The 24,250-nt window shown below is 42.0% G+C and overlaps 1 protein-coding gene and 1 long non-coding RNA gene across 3 annotated transcripts; both read right to left on the minus strand.

Moving 5' to 3' along the window:
• Positions 1–653: 653 nt before the first annotated feature.
• LOC115207997 (uncharacterized) lies at positions 654–9,502 on the minus strand. Its single transcript, XR_003881085.1, has 3 exons — positions 9,102–9,502; positions 885–1,013; positions 654–771 (listed from the first exon to the last, which is right to left on the minus strand). It is a non-coding gene; the product is annotated as an uncharacterized LOC115207997 (long non-coding RNA).
• Positions 9,503–11,013: 1,511 nt separating this feature from the next.
• LOC115207900 (zinc finger protein 883-like) lies at positions 11,014–22,356 on the minus strand. 2 transcript variants are annotated; one of them, XM_029775460.1, is made up of 3 exons: positions 21,862–22,356; positions 12,714–12,891; positions 11,014–12,314 (listed from the first exon to the last, which is right to left on the minus strand). In XM_029775460.1, the coding sequence occupies exons 1-3, from the start codon at positions 21,868–21,870 to the stop codon at positions 11,050–11,052; spliced, it is 1,452 nt and encodes a 483-aa protein (XP_029631320.1). In that variant the 5' UTR covers positions 21,871–22,356; the 3' UTR covers positions 11,014–11,049. The 2 variants fall into 2 exon arrangements, with proteins under 2 accessions (XP_029631320.1, XP_029631310.1); XM_029775450.1 differs by lacking the exon at positions 21,862–22,356 and having other exon boundaries at positions 12,714–13,169.
• Between the last annotated feature and the right edge of the window lie 1,894 nt (positions 22,357–24,250).

The raw sequence follows: 24,250 nt of genomic DNA on the forward strand, positions 1-24,250 counted from the left end.
AGCTTTCGTGGATGGTCCCGTTGTAATAGTACCTGTAATAGTACCTCAAAACTAAAGAAATGTGTTATTTTTTCTTTAAATCTTTGGTTTCATCTGAAATTACACTAAAAACTTCATTTTCTTTTACTTCTCTTATTTAACTTTGTACCATTTCATCTCAACCCTCCAGAACTTTGTTCTGGATTTGGCGGCTTGTGTACTTAGCATTGCCACATGCATTCATCCTTTTCTCTATGAGAGGGTCATGCTTTGCTATTTCTTCTAAGATTGTCAAAAAATTACCGTTGTTGTGGGAGTCAGACTTTTGATGACCTCTCTGCGCTATTTTTTGAGTGGCAGTTAATAGGAGCACATCTCAAATTGTTTATATTGTAAGTATAGTTTTCCTCCACTTTCTTTTTCCGGTCCTCATTTATGACATCTAACATTGATGAGTTGCTGTCAACAGCCCTTTGATGCTGAATCCAAGCATACATAGCACTGATATGACGCTCTGCCTTCAAATGGAGCTTAAACCCAGAATCTTTAATCAGCGCGTTTTTCCAATTACAAAAACCTGACAGTGACGTGAAGGCAGATTCAGGTGTATTGGGCAGAGAAAAACGCCTACAGGCGAAACATTAAGAAGAATCTTGACTTACAGAATGTTCAGGCCATGAATTGTCCTTATACCAGGAGCTGTTGAAAGCCCTTTTCCTAGTACCATGCTGAGTTCAGGAAATGTCTTCAAACACGGCTGTACAGGACCCTCTTCTCTGGATCTTGAAATGTCTGAAATACACATTAAATAATGTGTCATATCTCTATGGAAATGTATAATTAATTAATTAGATACTAACAGCTGCTAACTAAAATGTGTAGTTTAAAGTATAGGCCTGGCCTACCATTGGGTCCTCTTGGAAGATTATATCTGGTGCTTGATGCAGTTGGGAGGGGCTCGATGACATCTCCTGGCAGCCCTGACTCACGGTCTTGCTCAGAGCCGGAGGTCTCTGTGTTATCTATTGATACATCTATTACATTAAAATAACACAAGAACCATTAGTGTATAATCATGTTTAAAGAAAGTGATATCACAAAGATCACAGATGACAGTGCCCACCAAATCGATGACAATAGAGAATGAATTATAAGCACCAAAGTGTGTTTGTCAAAATGATATCTGAAAATGTCAGTTGTTGAACATAATACTTATATTTGCAATAGCAATTCATGACATATGCAGTTGAGGAATATTCCATGTACCAACACTACATATAGGACGGACATTCCAAAATACAGTATTCCTTTATTTATTTTATTTTATATTTCACCTTCATTTAACCAGGTAGGCCAGTTGAGAGCAAGTTCTCATTTACAACTGCGGCCTGGCCAAGATAAAGCAAAGCAGTGTGACACAAAAACAACAGTTACACATGGAATAAACAAACGTACAGTCAATAACACAATAGAAAAATCTATATACAGTGTGTGCAAATTAAGTAAGATTAGGAGGTAAGGCAATAAATAGGCCGTAGTGGGGAAATAATTACAATTTTGCAAATAAACACTGGAGTGATAGATGTGCAGAAGATGAGTGTGCAAGTAGAGATACTGGGGTGCAAAGAAAATAAAAAATATATAAATAACAATATGGGGATGAGGTAGTTGGATGGGCTATTTACAGATGGGCTATGTACAGGTGCAATGATCTGTAAGCTGCTCTGGTAGCTGATGCTTAAAGATAGTGAGGGAGATGAGTCTCCAGCTTCAGTGATTTTTGCAATTCGTTCCAGTCATTGGCAGCAGAGAACTGGAAAGAAAGGCGGCCAAAGGAGGAATTGGCTTTGGGGGTGACCAGTGAGATATACCTGCTGGAGCACGTGCTACGGGTGGGTGCTGCTATGGTGACCAGTGAGCTGAGATAAGGCGGGGCTTTACCTAGCAAGGACTTATAGATGACCTGGAGCCAGTGGGTTTGGCGACGAATATGAAGCGAGGGCCAGCCAACGAGAGCATACAGGTCACAGTGGTGGGTAGTATATGGGGCTTTGGTGATGAAACGGATGGCACTGTGATAGACAGCATCCAATTTGCTGAGTAGAGTGTTGGAGGCTATTTTGTAAATGACATCGCCGAAGTCAAGGAACGGTAGGATAGTCAGTTTTACAAGGGTATGTTTGGCAGCATGAGTGAAGGATGCTTTGTTGCGAAATAGGAAGCCGATTCTAGATTTATTTTGGATTGGAGATGCTTAATGTGAGTCTGGAAGGAGAGTTTACAGTCTAACCTGACACATAGGTATTTGTAGTTGTCCACATATTCTAAGTCAGAACCGTCCAGAGTAGTGATGCTAGGCGGGCGGGCAGGTGCGAGCATCAATCGGTTGAAGAGCATGCATTTAGTTAACTTGCATTTAAGAGCAGTTGGAGGCCTCGGAAGAAGAGTTGTATGGCATTGAATCTCGTCTGGAGGTTAGTTAACACAGTGTCCAAAGAAGGGCCAGAAGTATACAGAATAGTGTCGTCTGCGTAGAGGTAGATCAGAGAATCACCAGCCGCAAGAGAGACATTATTGATATATACAGAGAAGAGTTGGCCCGAGAATTGAACCCTGTGGCACCCCAATAGAGACTGCCAGAGGTCCGGACAACAGGCCCTCCGATTTGACACACTAATCTCTATCTGAGAAGTAGTTGGTTAACCAGGCGAGGCAGTCATTTGAGAAACCAAGGCTGTTGAGTCTGCTGATAAGAATACGGTGATTGACAGAGTCGAAAGCCTTGGCCAGGTCGACAGCTGCACAGTATTGTCTTTTGTCAATGGCGATTATGATATCGTTTAGGACCTTGAGCGTGGCTGAGGTGCACCCATGACCAGCTCGGAAACCAGATTGCTTAGCGGAGAAGGTACGGTGGGATTCGAAATGGTCGGTGATCTGTTTGTTAACTTGGCTTTCGAAGACGTTAGAAAGGCAGGGTAGGATAGATATAGGGCTGTAACAGTTTGGGTCTAGTGACCGCGGTAGCTTTCCAATCTTTGGGGATCACAGATGATACGAAAGAGAGGTTGAACAGGCTAGTAATAGGGGTTGCAACAATTGCGGCAGATAATTTTAGAAAGAGAGGGTCTAGATTGTCTAGCCCAGCTGATTTGTAGGGGTCCAGATTTTGCAGCTCTTTCAGAGCATCAGGTATCTGGATTTGGGTGAAAGAGAAATGGGGGAGGCTTGGGCAAGTTGCTGTGGGGGGTGCAGAGCTGTTGACCGGGGCAGGGGTAGCCAGGTGGAAAGCAAGGCCAGCCATAGAAAAATGCTTATTGAAATTCTCGATAATCATAGATTTATCGGTGGTGACAGTGTTTCCTAGCATCAGTGCAGTGGGCAGCTGGGAGGAGGTGCTCTTATTCTCTTTACAGTGTCCCAGAACTTTTTGGAGTTTGTGCTACAGGATGCAAATTTCTGTTTGAAAAAACTAGCCTTTGCTTTCCTAACTGCCTGTGTATATTGGTTCCTAACTTCCCTGAAAAGTTGCATATCGCGAGGGCTATAATCGATGCTAATGCAGTACGCCACATGATGTTTTTATGCTGGTCAAGGGCAGTCAGGTCTGGAGTGAACCAAGGGCTATATCTGTTCCTGGTTCTACATTTTCTGAATGGGGCATGCTTATTCATGATGGTGAGGAAAGCACTTTTAAAGAATAACCAGGCATCCTCTACTGACAGAATGAGGCCAATATCTTTCCAGGATACCCGAGCCAGGTCGATTAGAAAGGCCTGCTCGCTGAAGTGTTTTAGGGAGCGTTTGACTGTGATGAGGGGTGGTAGTTTGACCGCGGACCCATTACGGATGCAGGCAATGAGGCAGTGATCGCTGAGATCCTGGTTGAAGATGGCAGAGGTGTATTTAGAGGGCAGGTTGGTCAGGATGATATCTATGAAGGTGCCTGAGTTTACGGATTTGGGGTTGTACCTGGCAGGTTCCATGATAATTTGGGTGAGATTGAGGGCATCTAGCTTAGATTGAAGGACGGCCAGGGTGTTAAGCATATCCCAGTTTAGGTCACCTAACAGTACAAACTCTTAAGATAAATGGGGGGCAATTAATTCACATATGGTGTCCAGGGCGCAGCTGGGGGCTGAGGGGGGTCTGTAACAAGCGGCAACAGTGAGAGACTTATTTCTGGAAAGGTGGATTTTTAAAAGTAGAAGCTCTAACTGTTTGGGCACAAATCTGGATAGCATGACAGAACTCTGCAGGCTGTCTCTGCAGTAGATTGAAACTCCACCCCATTTGGCAGTTCTGTCTTGGGGGAAAATGTATACACATACATAGAGGCATTTTTCAGCTATGATTTTACCACTCAGAATCCAGAATGGATATGACAATGGGACCAGTACAGGACGTAATAACCCTTACAACAATCTGCTTTTTGATCTTCTTGACTTCTTATCTGGTAAACTGCTACTGTGTGTCAGGAAAAGAGCCCCAATTAGGGGTTAGTGTACTCCAGTAAAAATAGGTTGGTTTAGATTAAAAACTATTGCCCTGTGTCCCCGTTCATAGGGGCATGAGAGACTAGTCAGTGGTAGAATTGAGTTGGCACTTTATTGGCCCAAACACCCACAAGGTTGAGGTTATTCATGGGCAGTAATTAATATATATATATATATTTTTGCATTGATATATTGTGTCTTCTAACTGTCCAAGAATAGGATCCAAAGTGTTAGGAAATATTTGTTCCCATAAATACAAAGGAGGATGTCTCTCCTCATACCTCTGGCACTTTAGTCAGACTGCCAGACTTTGCACCACAGAGCCAATCAGGAGAGAATACATACAGGTCAAGGGTGCCAATTGAAAGTCAAGGGCTGTGTCTGTGCCTTTTGGATTACTCTCTTTACAGAGAACCCCTGTGGTTCAAGTCAAGAGCTACCCTTCCCATTTCAGTCTGCTCTGTGCACGTCTGAAAGTGACAGAGCCAGCAGCCAAGAGAATTTTTCACAGTATGTCATAAAAAAGTATTACACTTATGAATGTATGTAAAATGCTAATATGTATTAGATCCAGTACAATGGAATAACTAAGACCTGAATTAGAATGTAGCATGTTCCGATTCCTCCTTCTCTTTCTGTCCAGCAGGGTCAACCAAAAACACTTGGCCTGATGGTTCATGCAGATACTGGGGAAGCAATATAGAAACGTATTGATCCCTTAAATTATTTCACTATTAAGTGACCCATATCACAACCCTCATACCTCTTCACAAAAATGTACCTAAATCAATTTTGGAAAAAGGATTTTACTCACAAAAGATGTAGGAATTTATTTTTCCAGTTAGAAATCGTAGGCCATGCATCAAATAACTATTTTCATCAGAAAAACGAACCCTCAAATGCAATATTGCATTTTGTAAGTTGTCTGCAGGTGGCTTGTTGTGAATGCACTCAAATATCAAGTCATTATCAGGTTCTGTAAACTGCGTTGTAATACTCAACGTAGAAGGATTTGTCTTAATGTACAGAAAGTGATGCTATGGAAAGGATTCATTCATGTTATCAAGCTCACTCTGACTGACAAATCACTGCCTATTACTGTGAATAAAAAGAGCATATGAAATATTGTTTTTCATGAGGCCTATTTGTGCGCCTTCCTTTAAGCATCTCTGTTCGAACAGCTCTCCTGTCCTTGTTCCATGCCACATACAGCCGTTTGCAGATCTTTTCAGTGTCCATGTGAAAGATAGCAAAATGTTCCAGCCTAACAATAACTAACTTTAAAAAAAATATGTAACACCCATGTAAAATGAAGGCCTGCAAGCTAACACTTAAATTTTGAAAAATTTATGTAAAATCATGTGAGATGAAAATGGACAAACTAAAGGGTGTGCAATGTGTAAGCCCATTGACTGGACATTTTGAACCTTGTTTGAAGTAACTAGGTCACATGGCCAAGGAGCTATTGAAATGTGAATTTTTGAAAAAATCCTATAAAAACGTGAGATGAAAACGGACAAACTAAAGGGTGTGCAATATAGAAGGGTAGTACGTGGACATTCTGAACCTTGTTTGAGTCCAGTAGGTCATATGATTAATGCAAAACAAAAAGGGCGACCCGTCCTGAATTACGGGTCACAAATGGCCATACAGCTGTAACAATGTTCGCTGATAGTCGGGAAGCAAGTTCAGGGAGTGAGTATTTTAATAAATAAACGCAACATAATACGAAGCACGAACACCGCATAGACAAAAAAACAGAAACAATAACGCTTCGGGAAGGAAGCGAAGGGAGTGACATATATAGGGAAGGTAATCAGGGAAGTGATGAAGTCCAGGTGAGTCTAATGACGCGCAGGTACGCGTGACGATGGTGACAGGTGTGTGCCATAATGAGCAGCCTGGTGACCTAGAGGCCGGAGAGGGAGCACACGTGACAACAGCGATGCTGTCTCCGCAGAAGTCAGGGCATCCATACCTCTTGCGCTTTACCGAGTAGAGTTGTTGTGACGGAAATTGTCTTCTTCTTCGGTGTCATTGCGTTTGCACATTTTGTTTGTGCGTGCTGCCACCTACTCTGCAGTAGTAATCAATCACGTTACATGTGACACACACACAAAATAAAATTGCACCACCAACCCTAAACCTATATTACACTATTTCATAATATATACAGCACTAGTCAATTGTTTGGAAACACCTACTCATTCCAGGGTTTTTATTTATTTTCGCTATTTTCTACATTGTAGAATAATAGTGAAGACATGTAAACTATTAAATAAGACTCATGTAGTGTAAAAAAAAGAAAATGAAAAGTGTTAAGCAAATCTGGAATTCATTTCAATTAACAGGTGTGCCTTGTTGAAAGTTTATTTGTGGAATTTCTTTACTTCTTAATGCGTTTGAGCCAATCAGTTAGGGTGGTATACAGGTAGGGGTGGTATACAGAAGATAGCCCTATTTGGTAAAAGACCAAGTTCACATTATGGAAAGAACGGCTCAAATAAGCAGAGAGAAACTACAGTCGATCATTGCTTTAAGACATGGTCAGTCAATCTGGAAAATTTCAAGAACTTTGAAAGTTTCTTCAAGTGCAGATACAAAAACCATCGAGCGCTGATGAAGAAACTGGCTCTCATGAGGTCCACCACAGGAAAGGAAGACCCAGTGTCACCTCATTAATTACCAGCGTCAAAAAAAAAATCCTTCAGAGTTCAAGTAAGAGACACATCTCAATATCAACTGTTCAGAGGAGACTTGAATCAGGCCTTCATGGTCAAATTGCTGCAAAGAAATCACTACTAAAGGACACAAATAAGAAGAAGAGACTTGCTTGGGCAAAGAAACACAAGCAATGAACATTAGACCGGTGGAATTATGTCCTTTCGTCTGAGTCCAAATGAGAGATTTTTGGTTACAACCACCGTGTCTTTGTGAGATGCAGAGTAGGTGAACGGATGATCTCCGCATGTGTGGTTCCCACCGTGAAGCATGGAGGAGGATGTGTGATGGTGCGGAGGTGCTTTGCTGGTGACACTGTCTGTGATTTATTTAGAATTCAAGGCACACTTAACCAGCATGGCTACCACAGCTTTCTGCAGCGATACGCCATACCATCTGGTTTGCACTTAGTCCCACTATCATTTGATTTTCAACAGGACAATGACCCAACACACCTCTAGGCTGTGTAAGGGCTATTTAACCAAGAACGAGAGTGTTGGAGTGCTGCATCAGATGATCTGGCCTCCACTATCACCCAACCTCAAACCAATTGAGATGGTTTGGGATGAGTTGGACTGCTGAGTGAGGGAAAAGCAGCCAACAAGTGCTCAGCATATGTGGGAACTCCTTCAAGACTGTTGGAAAAGCATTCCAGGTGAAGCTGGTTGAGAGAATGCTAAGAGTGTGTAAAGCTGTCAGAAAGGCAAAGGGTGGCTACTTTGAATAATCTCTAAAACAAATCACAATGTATTTTATATAATACTTTTATGGTTACTACATGATTCCATATGTGTTATTTCATAGTTATAATGTCTTCACTATTATTATACAATGTAGGAAATAGTAAAAATAAAATACAAAACCTACCTTGAATGAGTAGGTGTCCAAACTTTTGACTGGTACTATATATTTTATTCATTTACCTCAAAACATCTTATAACACTTCCCCACCAGCCCTGAATTACAGGTCGCCACTGGCCATACAGCATTCATGGCGATGCAGCCTCTGCAGAAGTCAGGGCATTCATACTTCTTGAGCTTCACGGAGCAGAGCTGTGGTGATGGAAATTGTCTTCTTCGGTCTTATGGCATTTGCACATTTTGTTTGTGGATGCTTCCACCTACTCTGCAGTAGTGAGTGTTTTCAATCATGTAACATGTGACACACATTTAATTGCACCACCAACCAACCCTACACCTATATACCACTATTTCAGAATATATATATATATTAAATCTCAAAACATCTTATAACTCTTCTGCAGTAAAATATTGTACACCCAGGTACTTCTCAGCAGCTGCCCCTACACTCATTAAAAACCCACTACCCCATGTCAGTTCATGCTGCAAGATCTCTGATAGGTTGGAGGATGTCCTCCGGAAGTTGTCATAATTACTATGTAAGTGTATGGAAGGGGTTGAGAACCATGAGCCTCTTAGGTTTTGTATTGAAGTCATTGTACCCAGACGAGGATGGAAGCTAGCTGTCTTCCACCTACACCATGGTGCTACCCTACAGAGTGCTGATGAGGCTACTGTAGACCTTCATTGCAAAACAGTATGTTTTAATCAATTACTTGGTGACATGATTTATATTTAGTATAGTTTTATCTAAAAAGGATAACTTAAAATGTTTTTTCCCCCCCCTGAAAAATCAGAGGATGGTTCTCCTCTTCCTCTTCTAAGGAGCCTCCCCTGATTTCCCCCCCCCCCCTCCCCAAGACACCAGTCAGTCACCCACATAATCCTCTCCTTACTAATACCTAACGAGCTTGCAAAGTTACAAATCACAAAGCCAGATAACAGCTGGCGAATTACATTGATATGCTTTGGAATGTCTAGCCAGCGTATCAGGAAAGCAAGCAAGACTTTAGTTTAGATAAACAAATTTAGTTCGTTAGCTACCTCAGATTGTCCTTTTTTCTGCTGTGCTGATGTTAGCTGATGCCTTCATCTTTGAAATGAAAGAGAGGAAAACAATTATTTGATAGAACAGCATCACTTTTCAACATTCAACGACATGGCAACCCCAAGAGTTGAGAATTCAGTTCTGTTTCAAAATCCTCTAGTTGAAAGTGATGGCTACAACAGACATTTTTATATTTCTCACATCAACTGGATACACCTCCACGGGGCGGTCCTCCAAGTCCTGAAATCGCTATGAATTCTGGATATTGTGATTTGCTTACAACCAAAAAATGTAGCTGGCCCGTTCATATTTACATGTAGTGAGGAATTAACATTTTTATGACTTGATATATTAATAACATATTAATGGAAATACACCGAGTGGACAAAACATTATGATCACCTGCTCTTTCCATTACATAGCCTGACTAGGTGAATCCAAGTGAAAGCTGTGATCTCTTATTGATGTCACTTGTTAAATCCACTCCAATCAGTGTGTAGATGAAGGGGAGGACAGGTTAAAAAGGGATTTTTAAGGCTTGAGACATGGATTGTGTATGTGTGCCGTTGAATGGGCAAGAAAACACATTGAAGTGCCTTTGAACGGAGTATGGTAGTAGGTGCCAGGAGCTCCAGTTTGTCTCAAGAACTGTACCCTAACACGACACCCAGCCAACTTGACAAAAGTGTGGGAAGCATTGAGTCAACATGGGCCAGCATCCCTGTGGAACACTTGACACTTTGTAGAGTCCATGCACCAAGAAATTGAGGGTGTTATGAGGGAAATGTGGGGGGGTGCAACTCAATATTAAGAAGGTGTTCTTAATATTTTGTACACTGTGTATACAGGTAAGTCTGTATTCTAGAGGTCGAAGATCAAAGTTCTGTTGACCTGAACATTCTGAAGATGTGTCTGATGGATAGCTATGAATCTAATATTTCCAATGATAAATGATTAAAGGGTAAACATGAGTAATAACCTGATGTACTGTATGCTGACGTTGTCATAGGGTAAAACCTCTATGGGAAAACTGAATGGGATGGAGGGATTAATAGAAATAGTGATAAAACACAGAAAGCTACCATTGCTGCAATGACAGAACACATTTTCAACTCTAGGGACATAGACCTTAAAACAAATCTATGAGACATTGTCACCCCAAGTATTTGTATTTATTATGGCTCCACATTAGCTCCTGCCAAGGCAGCAGCTACTCTTCCTGGGGTCCAGCAAAATTAAGGCACTTTATACAATTTTAAAAACATGACAATATATTAACAGATTTCACAACACACTGTGTGTCATCAGGCCCCTACTCCACCACTACCACATATCTACAGTACTAAATCCATATGTATGTGTGTATGTTATCATGTGTGCATGTATGCATGTGTCTGTGCCAATGTTTGTGTTGCTTCACAGTCCCCGCTGTTCCATAAGGTGTTTTTTAATCTGCTTTTTAAATCTAACTTTACTGCTTGCATCAGTTATTTGATGTGGAATAGAGTTCCATGTAGTCATGGCTCTATGTAGTACTGTGCGCTTCCCATGGTCTGATCTGGACTTGCGGACTGTGAAGAGACCTCCTGTGGCATGTCTTGTAGGGTATGCATCGGTGTCCGAGCTGTGTGCCAGTAGTTCAAATAAATAAAAGTAGTGATGAAGTCAATCTCTCCTCCACTTTCAGCCAGGAGAGATTGACATGCATATTATTAATATTAGCTCTCTGTGTACATCCAAGGGCCAGCCGTGCTGTCCTGTTCTGAGCCAATTGCAATTTTCATAAGTCCTTTTTTGTGGCACCTCACCACACGACTGAACAGTAGTCAAGGTGCGACAAAACTAGGGCCTGTAGGACCTGCCTTGTTGATATTGTTAAGAAAGCAGAGCAAGAATGGGAGATGGATATGACTGTTCAATAGATGTTTTCTATTGATCCTTTATTTAGGGATCTGGAACCGGTGCCGTTTCAGAAGATGAAATTCGGCACATTTTTGCTTTCTGGTGTTTTCTCATTGGCCCTAAATGAGCAAAGCTCTTCCCACAAAAACAGACATAGGGTTTCTCTCCAGTGTGTGTTCGCTTGTGTGAATTTAGGCTCCCTGATTGACTGAAACTCTTCCCACACTGATCACAGCTGTAAGGTTTCTCTCCTGTGTGTGTTCGCTGGTGTGAAATCAGGTGTACTGATTGACTGAAGCTCTTCCCACACTGATCACAGCTATAAGGATTCTCTCCTGTGTGTGTTCGCTGGTGTGTATTCAGGTGTACAGATTGACTGAAGCTCTTCCCACACTGATCACAGCTATAAGGCTTTTCTCCTGTGTGTGTTCGCTTGTGTATAGTTAGTTTTTCTGATACAGCAAAGCTCTTTCCACACTGATCACAGCTATAAGGCTTTTCTCCAGTGTGTGTTCGCTGGTGTGTAATCAGGGTGGAAGCTAGAGCAAAGCTCTTCCCACATAGACAGACATAAGTTCTCTCTCCAGTGTGTGTTGCCTGGTGTCTAATCAGGGAGGAAACTACAGCAAAGCTCTTCCCACACTTATCACAGCTATAAGGCTTAACTCCTGTGTGTGTTACTTGGTGTCGATTCAGGGTGGAAGATACAGCAAAGCTCTTTCCACACTGATCACAGCTATAAGGCTTCACTCCAGTGTGTGCTAGCTTGTGTGTGGTCAGGTGGACTGCCTGATTGAAGCTCTTCCCACACTGATCACAGCTATAAGGCTTCACTCCAGTGTGTGTTAGCTTGTGTGTAGTCAGGTTGCATGACTGGTTGAAGCTCTTTCCACAATCAAGGCAGGGGTAAGGCCGCTCCCCTGTATGAATTCGCAGATGATATTTGAAGGCGTTAGAAGCAGTAAAACACTTCCCACATTCTGAGCATCTGTAAGGCTTCTCTCCAGTATGGATTCTTTGGTGTACTTTAAGACCTCCTGCACAGGTGAAACTCTTCCCACACTGAGAGCAGCAGTACGGTTTCTCTCGGGTGTGAATCCGCTGGTGATTAATGAAGCCACTCAGGCTAGTGAAACTCTTCCCACAGTCAGAGCAGCAGTGGTGAGGTTTCTTCCCTCTACATATCTGCTGGTGTTTCTTGAGATGTTCTGATCTGGAGAGACTCTTCTCTGTCACGTCAGTAACATGTTGAGGCTCCCCAGATGATAAGCTCCTCCCACTGGGAGAATGACGGTTAGGGGTGGCACCTGTGAAACAAAGACACTGAATAACTAGGTTTTGGAAATATGGGTCCTTAAACACTTTATTTTTTTTTATTTAGCAGACACTCTTCTCTAGAGCGACTTACAGGAGCAATTAGGGTTTTGTACCTTTCTCAAGGGCACACCGACAGATTTTTAACTTATTCGGCTCAGAGATTCGAAAATGCAACTTTTCAATTAGTGGCCCAACGCTTTTAACTACTAGACTACCTGCTGTCCTTATCATCAATATACACTCATTGGCCAGTTTATTAAGTATACCCCCCTCCATTCATGAAACTGGATCAACAATTTACTGTCTACTGAGTGTATACTGTTTATCAATCAATTAACAGAAGTTACAGAAACAGATTGTAGTCTCATCCACCCCCCCATTGTTCTTACTTGATGAAATCAAATCTTCCTCTTCGTGTCCTTCTCTCACAGTTCCACTCTGCCCTGGTGTTTTCCTGCAGTCGACCAGCCTCACAGACACCCTCTTCAGATCCAGCAGTAAGGTGCTACCAGGAGAGTTGTGACCAGGGGACTCCGGCAGAGTGGAGGGGGATGGGCTAGCTCTGTCCTGGTGACCACAGAAAGTATTGTACATAGAATATCATTAGACCAAACATTTGATTACTTTAGTCTAAATCTCAGATTGGTGCATCCTTATAATACCTCCATTCTCCTGAAGTGTGCAATCGTTCACTACTTTACACATTATCAATCACTCTGGCAAATTTTTAATATGGAAGTGGTATATTTTTTACAAATGTCAAAACTGATAACACTTGTAATGCCTCCTGTCTTACAATGAGGGAAAAATGTATTTGATCCCCTGCTGATTTTGTACGTTTGCCCACTGACAAAGAAATTATCAGTCTATAATTTTAATGGTAGGTTTATTTGAACAGTGAGAAACAGAATAACAACAACAAAAATCCAGAAAAACGCATGTCAAAAATGTTATAAATTGATTTGCATTTTAATGAGGGAAATAAGTATTTGACCCCCTCTCAATCAGAAAGATTTCTGGCTCCCAGGTATCTTTTATACAGGTAACAAGCTGAGATTAGGAGCACACTCCTAAAGGGAGTGCTCCTAATCTCAGTTTGTTACCTGTATAAAAGACACCTGTCCACAGAAGCAATCAATCAATCAGATTCCAAACTCTCCACCATGGCCAAGACCAAAGAGCTCTCCAAGAATGTCAGGGACAAGATTGTAGACCTACACAAGGCTGGAATGGGCTACAAGACCATCGCCAAGCAGCTTGGTGAGAAGGTGACAACAGTTGGTGTAATTATTCACAAATGGAAGAAACACAAAAGAACTGTCAATCTCCCTCGGCCTGGGGCTTCATACAAGATCTCACCTCGTGGAGTTGCAATGATCATGAGAACGGTGAGGAATGAGCGCAGAACTACACGGGAGGATCTTGTCAATGATCTCAAGGCAGCTGGGACCATAGTCACCAAGAAAACAATTGGTAACACACTACGCCGTGAAGGACTGAAATCCTGCAGCGCCCGCAAGGTCCCCCTGCTCAAGAAAGCACATATACATTCCCGTCTGAAGTTTGCCAATGAACATTGGCGGTGACCCGATCCTGTAGGTTCATGCTCTACAACATTCGCAGAGTACGACCCTGCCTCACACAGGAAGCGGCGCAGGTCCTAGTCCAGGCACTTGTCATCTCCCGTCTGGATTACTGCAACTCGCTGTTGGCTGGGCTCCCTGCCTGTGCCATTAAACCCCTACAACTCATCCAGAACGCCGCAGCCCGTCTGGTGTTCAACCTTTCCAAGTTCTCTCACGTCACCCCGCTCCTCCGCTCTCTCCACTGGCTTCCAGTTGAAGCTCGCATCCGCTACAAGTCCATGGTGCTTGCCTACGGAGCTGTGAGGGGAACGGCACCTCCGTACCTTCAGGCTCTGATCAGGCCCTACACCCAAACAAGGGCACTGCGTTCATCCAGCTCTGGCCTGCTCGCCTCCCTACCTCTGAGGAAGCACAGTTCCCGCACAGCCCAGTCAAAACTGTTCGCTGCTCTGGCACCCCAATGGTGGAACAAGCTCCCTCACGACGCCAGGACAGCGGAGTCAATCACCACCTTCCGGAGACACCTGAAACCCCACCTCTTTAAGGAATACCTGGGATAGGATAAAGTAATCCTTCTAACCCCCCCCCCTCTAAAAGATTTAGATGCACTATTGTAAAGTGGTTGTTCCACTGGATATCATAAGGTGAATGCACCAATTTGTAAGTCGCTCTGGATAAGAGCGTCTGCTAAATGACTTAAATGTAAATGTAAAAATGTAACATCTGAATGATTCAGAGAACAACTGGGTGAAAGTGTTGTGGTCAGATGAGACGAAAATGGAGCTCTTTGGCATCAACTCAACTCGCCGTGTTTGGAGGAGGAGGAATGCTGCCCATCACCCCAAGAATACCATCCCCACCGTCAAACATGGTGGTGGAAACATTATGCTTTGGGGGTGTTTTCTACTAAGGGGACAGGACAACTTCACCGCATCAAAGGGACGATGGACGGGGCCATGTACCGTCAAATCTTGGGTGAGAACCTCCTTCCCTCAGCCAGGGCATTGAAAATGGGTCGTGGATGGGTATTCCAGCATGAGAATGACCCAAAACACACGGCCAAGGCAACAAAGGAGTGGCTCAAGAAGAAGCACATTAATGTCCTGGAGTGGCCTAGCCAGTCTCCAGACCTTAATCCCATAGAAAATCTGTGGAGGGAGCTGAAGGTTCGAGTTGCCAAACGTCAGCCTTGAAACCTTAATGACTTGGAAAAGATCTGCAAAGAGGAGTGGGACAAAATCCCTCCTGAGATGTGTGCAAACCTGGTGGCCAACTACAAGAAACGTCTGACCTCTGTGATTGCCAACAAGGGTTTTGCCACCAAGTACTAAGTCATATTTTGCAGAGGGGTCAAATACTTATTTCCCTCATTAAAATGCAAATCATTTTCTTACATTTTTGACATGCGTTTTTCTGGATTTTTTTGTTGTTATTCTGTCTCTCACTGTTCAAATAAACCTACCATTAAAATTATAGACTGATCATTTCTTTGCCAGTGGGCAAACATACAAAATCAGCAGGGGATCAAATACCCGAGTTAAGAACTAATGTCTCACGTAATTGGTCAGCCACACGATTTAGTGCTGGGTTCATACGTGTTAGGAGGTGAGCTTAAGAGATGATGGAACGAGGAGGACGCCAACACCTGCAAAATTGTGATTTGTCAAAATAATCAGATGAAAAACTAAAACATGAACTACTGCTGCTCATTATGATGTAGTATTTGGAGCCAAATTCATTAATTATTTGGTTTTACCTTCCACCCTAAATTAAATTAATGTCAATTTATACAGTTATCCCCATGAACAATAGAGCCACGTCTTTCTGGTGCCTTTTACAGCTTGTTTCTAGTCTAAAGCATTGCAGAGTTATGCACCTTGTGCATTTATATAATCAGGGTTTGGGGGCCATTAGCCCCCTCTCTACCCAAAGCATCAAACCACTGGAATGGCCGTTGACAAATATCCAACACATGGGCTTGTCCACCATCCAGATCAGAGCTGTGAATACAATCAAGGCTGTCTAATGGCAGAGTTGTTAGTTTGGCACCGTTGACCAGCACAGATTTGGATAAAAAATGTCAAGACAGGTGAAGGAGCATACTAGAATCTATTCTGAATGTTCCAAACTGGTGAGTTTCTGATGCTACCCAGCATGCATTTGCACAATGCAGTGGACAATGTGCTGTTTACATGTGTATTTGCCCTCCTCTGTCCTACCTTTGCAAATCAGATCACAACTCCAATCTGCTACTCTCTGCTACTCTCTGCCCATCCACATTAGCCTTCCCTGTAGCTCAGTTGGTAGAGCATGGTGTTTGCAACACCAGGGTTGTGGGTTCGATTCCCACGGGGGGCCAGCACAGAAAAAAAAAAAAGTATGATATGTATGAAATTGTATGAAATGTATGCATTTACTACTGTAAGTCGCTCTGGATAAGAGCGTCTGCTAAATGACGTAAATGTAACATCGACGGGGACGGTCAAGTTCCTTTGTGTACACATCACTGACAATCTGAAATGGTCCACCCACACAGGCAGTGTGGTGAAGGCTGAACAGCGCCTCTTCAACCTCAGGAGGCTGAACAAATTCAGCTTGGCCCCTAAGATCCTCACAAACTTTTACAGATCCACCATTAAGAGCATCCTGTCGGGCTGATTCACCGCCTGGAACGGCAGCAGCACCGTTCACAACTTCAGGGCTCTCCAGAGGGTGGTGCGGTCTGCCCAACGCATCACTGGCGGCACAATGCCTGCCCTCCAAGACAAAAACAGCACCCAATGTCACAGGAAGGCCAAAAAGATCATCAACCGCTCGAGCCACGGCCTGTTCACCCCGCTATCATCCAGAAGACGAGGTCAGTACAGCTTTTATCTCAAGGCCATCAGACTGTTATATAGCCATCACTAGCTGGCCTCCACCCAGTACCCTGTCCTGAACTTGTCACTAGCTGGCCTCCACCCAGTACCCTGCCCTGAACTTGTCACTAGCTGGCCTCCACCCAGTACCCTGCCCTGAACTTGTCACTAGCTGGCCTCCACCCAGTACCCTGCCCTGAACTTGTCACTAGCTGACTACCACCCGGTTGTGCTACCATGTAACTTAGAGGCTGCTGCCCTATAGACATAGAAATGGAACACTGTCACTTTAATAATGTGTACATACTGTTTTAACCACTTCATATGTATATACTGTATTCTAGTCAAGTCCATCCTATTCAACTATTGCTGTATACACACACACACACACACACACACACACACACACTATTCTATCCTACAGGTAGAATATTTAGTATATCCATACTGTCCATAATGTCTCTACATCCTGTGATGGGACATTTTATCATGTGAAGAGCAGCCTTGAAAATGTTCATCTTGTCTTAGTGTCATAAATAATACTTGGTTCCTGCCAATTATTCCTCTTCCACCAAACTTCCCAGTTGGCAATATGCATTGCGGCAGGTAGCGTTCTCCCCCCTGCCAAACCCAGATTTGTCCGTCAGCGGCGAGCCTTACACCACTCCAGCTGACGCTTGGCATTGTGCATGGTGATCTTCAGCTTGAGTGCAGCTGCTCAGCTATTGAAACCCATTTCATGAAACTCCTGTTGAACATTTATTGTGCTGACTTTGCGTCCAGAGGCAGTTTGAAACTCGGTAGGGAGGGTTGCAAAAGAGATGATTATTACTCGCTACGCGCTTTGGTACTTGGCGGTCCCACTCTGAGATATTGTGTGGCGTACCACTTCTCGATTGAGCCATTGTTAATCCTCGATGTTTGTACTTCACAGTAACAGCACTTACAGTTAACCGGGGAAGCTCTAACAGGGCAGAAATTTGACATACTGACTTGTTGGAAAGGTGGCATCCTATGATGGCGCCACATTGAACGTCACTGAGCTCTTCAGTAAGGCCACTCTACTGCCAATATTTGTCTATGGAGATTGCATGGCTGTGTGCTCAATTGTATACACCTGTCAGCAACACGTGTGGCTGAAATAGCCAAATCTGATAATTTGAAGGGTGGTCCACATACTTATGAATGCACTGTATTTATACTCTGGACTAATATGAACATATTTCTGAATTCCATTCTTTAACTTTTAGATTTGTGTAACGTTATTGTTGTGAATAGTTAGATATTACTGCACTGTTGGAACTAGGAACACAAGCATTTCGCTACACCTGCAATAAGATATGCTAAGTATGTGCATGCGACCAATAAAATCTGATTTGATTTGTTTTCTCAGCTACAGTTTGAGTTCTGTCCTGTCTGACAGTGAAATATGGCTAGCTCTTACCGTAGCTTGGACTATGGCGTAGCTAGCGTTTGTGGTAGAAATTACAACATTGTTATTCAAATGACCTTTTATAGAATATTCTTCAATTAGTACTTTCACACAGTCTGTTGGCCTGAGAGGAGCCTCTGAGGCTTAATGCTGGCAGTTTTTTTTTTTACAATGCCTTGATGATAAGACCTAAAGACTACATTCCACTGCATGATTAGTGTCTGTGTGAAATGCTGTTCTGTCTGCCAGGGCCAGGCAAACTCTCCCTCCAGTTTCTCTCTCCCACATCACAAATGGACACTGGATTTCATCTGTTGAGGGAAGGATCTAAGTGTCCAATATTGTATAAACAAGCAGTACATGACCTAGAGACTAGAGGTTGACCGATTATGATTTTTCAACGCCGATACCGATTATTGGAGGGCCAAAAAAAACAGATACCGATTAATCAGCCGATTTGTTTTATTTATTTATTTGTAATAATGAAAATTACAACAATACTGAATGAGCACTTATTTTAACTTAATATAATACATCAATAAAATCAATTTAGCCTCAAATAAATAATGAAACATGTTCAATTTGGTTTAAATAATGCAAAAACAAAGTGTTGGAGAAGAAAGAAAAAGTGCAATATGTGCCATGTAAAAAAGCGTTTAACGTTTAAGTTCCTTGCTCAAAACATGAGAACATATGAAAGCTGGTGGTTACTTTTATCATGAGTCTTCAATATTCCCAGGTAAGAAGTTTTAGGTTGTAGTTATTATAGGACTATTTCTCTATACAATTTGTATTTCATATACCTTTGACTATTGGATGTTCTTATAGGCGCTTTAGTATTGCCAGTGTAACAGTATAGCTTCCGTCCCTCTCCTCGCTCCTACCTGGGCTCGAACCAGGAACACATCGACAACAGCCACCCTCGAAGCAGCGTTACCCATGTAGAGGAAGGGGAACAACTACTCCAAGTCTCAGAGCGAGTGACATTTGAAATGCTATTAGCGCGCACCCGCTAACTAGCTAGCCATTTCACATCGGTTACACCAGCCTAATCTTGGGAGTTGACAGGCTTGAAGTCATAAACAGCGCAATGCATTGTGAAGGGCTACTGGCAAAATGCACGAAAATGCTGTATGAATGAATGCTTACGAGCCTGCTGGTGCCTACCATCACTCAGTCAGACTGCTCTATCAAATCATAGACTTAATTATAACATAATAACACACAGAAACACAAGCCTTAGGTCATTAATATGGTCGAATCCGGAAACTATCATCTCGAAAACAAAACGTTTTTCCTGTCAGTGAAATATGGAACCGTTCCGTATTTTATCTAACGGGTGGCATCCCTAAGTCTAAATATTCCTGTTACATTGCACAACCTTCAATGTTACTTCATAATTACGTAAAATTCTGGCAAATTACTTCGCAATGAGCCAGGTGGCCCAAACTGTTGCATATACCCTGACTCTGTTTGCAATGAACGCAAAATGACACAATTTCACCGGGTTAATATTGCCTGCTAACCTGGATTTCTTTTAGCTAAATATGCAGCTTTAAAAATATATACTTCTGTGTATTGATTTTAAGAAAGGCATTGATGTTTATGGTTAGGTACAGTCGTGCAACGATTGTGCTTTTTTTGCAAATGCGCTTTTGTGAAATCATCCCCCATTTGGCGAAGTCGGCTGTCTTTGTTAGGAAGAAATAGTCTTCACAGTTCGCAACGAGCTAGGCGGCCCAAACTGCTGCATATACCCTGACTCTGTTTGCAAGAGAAGTGACACATTTTCCCTAGTTAAAATAAATTCAAGTTAGCAGGCAATAATAACTAAATATGCAGGTTTAAAAATATATACTTGTGTATTGATTTTAAGAAAGGCATTGATGTTTATGGTTAGAGCAATGTGTACCTAAGCGATTATATGCAACGCAGGACAGGCTAGATAAACTAGTAATATCATCAACCATGTGTAGTTAACTAGTGATTATGATTGATTGATTGTTTTTTATAAGATAAGTTTAATGCTAGCTAGCAACTTACCTTGGCTTCTTACTGCATTCGTGTAACAGGCAGGCTCCTCGTGGAGTGCAATGTAAAGCAGGTGGTTAGAGCGTTGGACTAGTTAACCGTAAGGTTGCAAGATTGAATCCCCGAGCTGACAAGGTAAAAATCTGTCGTTCTGTCCCTGAACAAGGCAGTTAACCCACCGTTCCTAGGCCGTCATTGAAAATAAGAATGTGTTCTTAACTGACTTACCTAGTTAAATAAAGGTCTAAATAAATAAAACAAATAAATAATAATAAAAAATACGGCCAAATCGGCGTCCAAAAATACCGATTTCCGATTGTTATGAAAACTTGAAATCGGCCCCAATTAATCGGCCATTCCGATTAATCGGTCGACCTCTACTAGAGACAGACATTTGGCGCCATGTAAATCTTGCTGTCTGTACCCTTGTATAATTTCACAAATCTGTTATTTGAGGACTCAGGAAGACTATAAAAAGTTGTAACCCAACACTGCTTATTTGGGCTTTTAGCTCTACACCATTGGGTGACCGTTAACGCTCCATTACTGCAGTAATTATTAATCAAGTTTGATGGTTTTGTAGAAATCTGTAAGTCTCTCCTTTGATTAGAATAATTACCACGACAAGTTGCATAAATCCATTGCATGCATTGTAAGGTAGCAGCGTGACAATTTTGTTTTTAACTGATGTAACTAGCTAACCATGTTTTGTGGGAAAATGGAGGCCTGCCATTTAGACATGAACTAGCTATTGTTGTCAGCAGTTCTTGTAAGTTATTTGTGTAAAAAACCTTTCATTATCAATTACAGCTATCAACCTTCCATTGCTTGCTCGTTAGCGAGCTACAGAGGCTAGCTGCTGGACTGTGGACAGGCAAGCTAACTTTAGCTAATAGCAGCTGTATTGTAGCCAAGCAACAGAGTTGCTGACCAGGTTTGATAGATGAGATGAAGCTGAAAATAAATTAGTATCAGAAATGCTACAAAAAGGTAACACATCATTGGTTCTTAATGGACGGAAATGTGCACCTGAGGTAGTGGAGGCAGCCCCTGTTTTCATTGCGACTTGGGGTAACTAAATCAATAGTTATTTAGTAGTTCGAAAATGTCGCAAACATTAACTGGCTTGACCATGCTGTAGGTCATGTAACTGTTTGTTACATACATGTTTTGTGGATTTCACCGGTTTTATGATTGAACAAAGGTAGTTGTTGAATTTATTCTGCCACCTTCTTGTCTCGGCTGTGTCAAGTCATATAAACTAACAGGTTATAGAGCAAACAACGCAATTATCACAACACATAGGTTGTAATATGGCTATTTTTCTGCCTTGGCTTCCCGGTGATTTTACCCACGTACCGGTACTGGAAGGTGTAGCTTTAGCCTCATTATTTCTCCATGGTTCTGACGTAACCTGCTCATTGCCTTGTATCAATCTGTGTGCTTTAGGCTAGTAGGCTACTTTGCTGAAGGACAAAACATCCCTGGTTTTTATTACCATCATTGTTTATTTTGTCCAGCTGTTCAAATGAAACGAATGGATATGGAAGATCAACCATTGTTAAAACTAGGCCTAGACATGTTATACACCACAGTAGGCATACTGTTAATAAAAGTAAATCAAACTTACCCGATCCATCGTCGAAGATATTCTTTCTTCAAATAAAAATGTGACAGTAAATCTGTAGCTAGCCTACACTACAGCTACTTTCTTTGTTACAGCGTTCAAATTACAAAACAAAACAGCTAGAGCAGAGCAATCACACGTCCTTTTCAATATTAAAACTTCAGTGGCGACAAATAAATGTCTGATGTAGGCTAATCTCACCTAGATTTTACCTGATCTATTAAAGTAAAAACTTTTAACGCCCTATTCACCAAGAATCATGTTGTCTGTTATCGTCTACTTCTACCAGAGAGTCTGTTGAAACAACGTCCTCTTCGAGAGTACAGATAGTTTTAATTGTCTGATGCCCAGTAAGGGAAGCCTATAAAATACCAGACTGATTACAGCAGAGCTATACGTGCTGCGGACCAGTAAAACCTGATGTATGTTCAATCCGACGTCTGCGGTGGACTTTTACAGCAATGCAACCGTGGTAGGGCATTCATACTTCCTGCGAGAAGGGCTGTTGAAAAGCAAGGAAACGGTCTTCTTCTTCGGTATTATGGCGGTTTACATACAATTATTATTGGTGCATGCCGCCACCTACTGATTTGTCTGTTCATCAGTTTAGCATTTTGTAGTACTATTCTGTAGTACTAATTCATTACACTTCGTGACAAAAATTGCCCAACCAACTAACCCTACACTCCTTAAAACCTCATTATTCCACTACTTTGTCCCTCTGATTCTACACCAGGCCAGCAGCCTGGGAGGACGGGATATTATCGTTCAAAACACCTTGTAACTCTGCAGTAAAATATTGTACACCCAAGTACTTCTCTGCAGCTGCCACCACATCTATCCACTGTGTTTTACATTCTATTCCTGTAGTACGGTTGACAACCATGGCCATGAACTCCAAAAAAAATCTTACTGAAGCATGTTATTCCTATCACTCTCTATTGACCTCAGCCTAATCACAGGTATCCTCTCAGGATCCTTCACCCTGGACCCATCTTCCTCTAGTACTCTCTTCACTGCCTCAGCATATGACACCTTTTGTGATCCTGGTAACCTCAACCTGTCTTTCTCTCACCAGATACGTCTGATCTCCAGCACCATGTGTACCCCTACAGTTTACACACACAACTTGTTCCATCAATACTACACATTCCTTTCTCTCAGGTCCTCCTGCACACGTCTCACATCTAGGAATCTCCCTGATACACACTGCTGGAAGGAAGTAGTCAAGAAAGAGAGTTTGTGTTTATACAGGAAGTACCCCCCCATTTACCATCAAATGCTAACTAGCATGAAAGTAGACATCATGCAAGACTACAAACCCTTAAAAGCTCCTGCATGTCATCTCCAGCTGACACCTTTACTAACATGTATTGTGTAATTTTAAAACTTGCCCATGACAGGTCACAGAATTGTCAATTTAAAGAAATGTAGCCAATTTATTCAATACTACATTTAGCTAACATTAGATAGTTAATCCAGAGATTCTTAACCTCAATGCTAGGTCATTGATTGCAAGATATTAGCTGTTGTCCCTTAGTCTTTTAATATATGCATAATGGTAAACCTAGACACTTGCATCCTATAGTATTCTGAGTGGTGACTCAAGGCTCCTTACCTTGGCTAGATTCATTGATACAATTATGGGCCTATAATATTGGAGTCAGAGTCAAAATGTTCTTCACTCTTCACCTTCTGGCATCTGTCCATACTTGGTCCGTTACTCTTTTTCATTTGCTTCTATGATCTTCATCTTTTCCTAATGTGTATTTTCGTCCTGTTTCGTCCATCTGATAAATACATTACATTATCAAAGTATGTTTGTCTATTTTTTCCCCTTGCTCTTACATTGACAAAGTCCTGAGGCATGTAGTGACCTCTGAAGAGTGGAGGTCAGGATGAAGGTGGTAGCCCATGATGGGGTGGGGATGCGGTTTGGGGTTCTCCCCGCCCGAGGCCTGTCCACTTTTTAAAGGTAATTTTTATGACGTTTCAGAACCACTTGTCAAACCAAGTTAAAAATGTATAATTTTCTTTTTAAAGCAATGACAGGTAAAACTGATATGCATCCTAGATTTCAAAGATCACATTTCTGTCGATCTGAACATTCTGAAGATGTGTCTGATGGATAGCTATGAATCTAATATTTCCAATGATATATGATTAAAGGGTAAACATGAGTAATAACCTGATGTACTGTATGCTGACGTTGTCATAGGGTAAAACCTCTATGGGAAAACTGAATGGGATGGAGGGATGAATAGAAATAGTGATAAAACACAGAAAGCTACCATTGCTGCAGTGATAGAACACATTCAACTCTAGGGACATAGATCTTAAAAGAACATTAATCACTCTGAGACATTTTCACCCCGACCGAGCCCCCTGGCTC

This window comes from Salmo trutta, chromosome 1 (genome assembly GCF_901001165.1).
Source record: "Salmo trutta chromosome 1, fSalTru1.1, whole genome shotgun sequence".
NCBI classification, from domain to species: Eukaryota; Metazoa; Chordata; class Actinopteri; order Salmoniformes; family Salmonidae; genus Salmo; species Salmo trutta.

Coding starts and splice junctions, on each gene's coding strand:
- LOC115207900 (XM_029775450.1), bottom strand. CDS start 12,918: ATGTACAATACTTTCTGTGGTCACCAGGACAGAGCTAGCCCATCCCCC. Junction 12,315..12,713: donor GGAAGATTTGATTTCATCAA/GTAAGAACAATG, acceptor TTTGTTTCACAG/GTGCCACCCCTAACCGTCAT.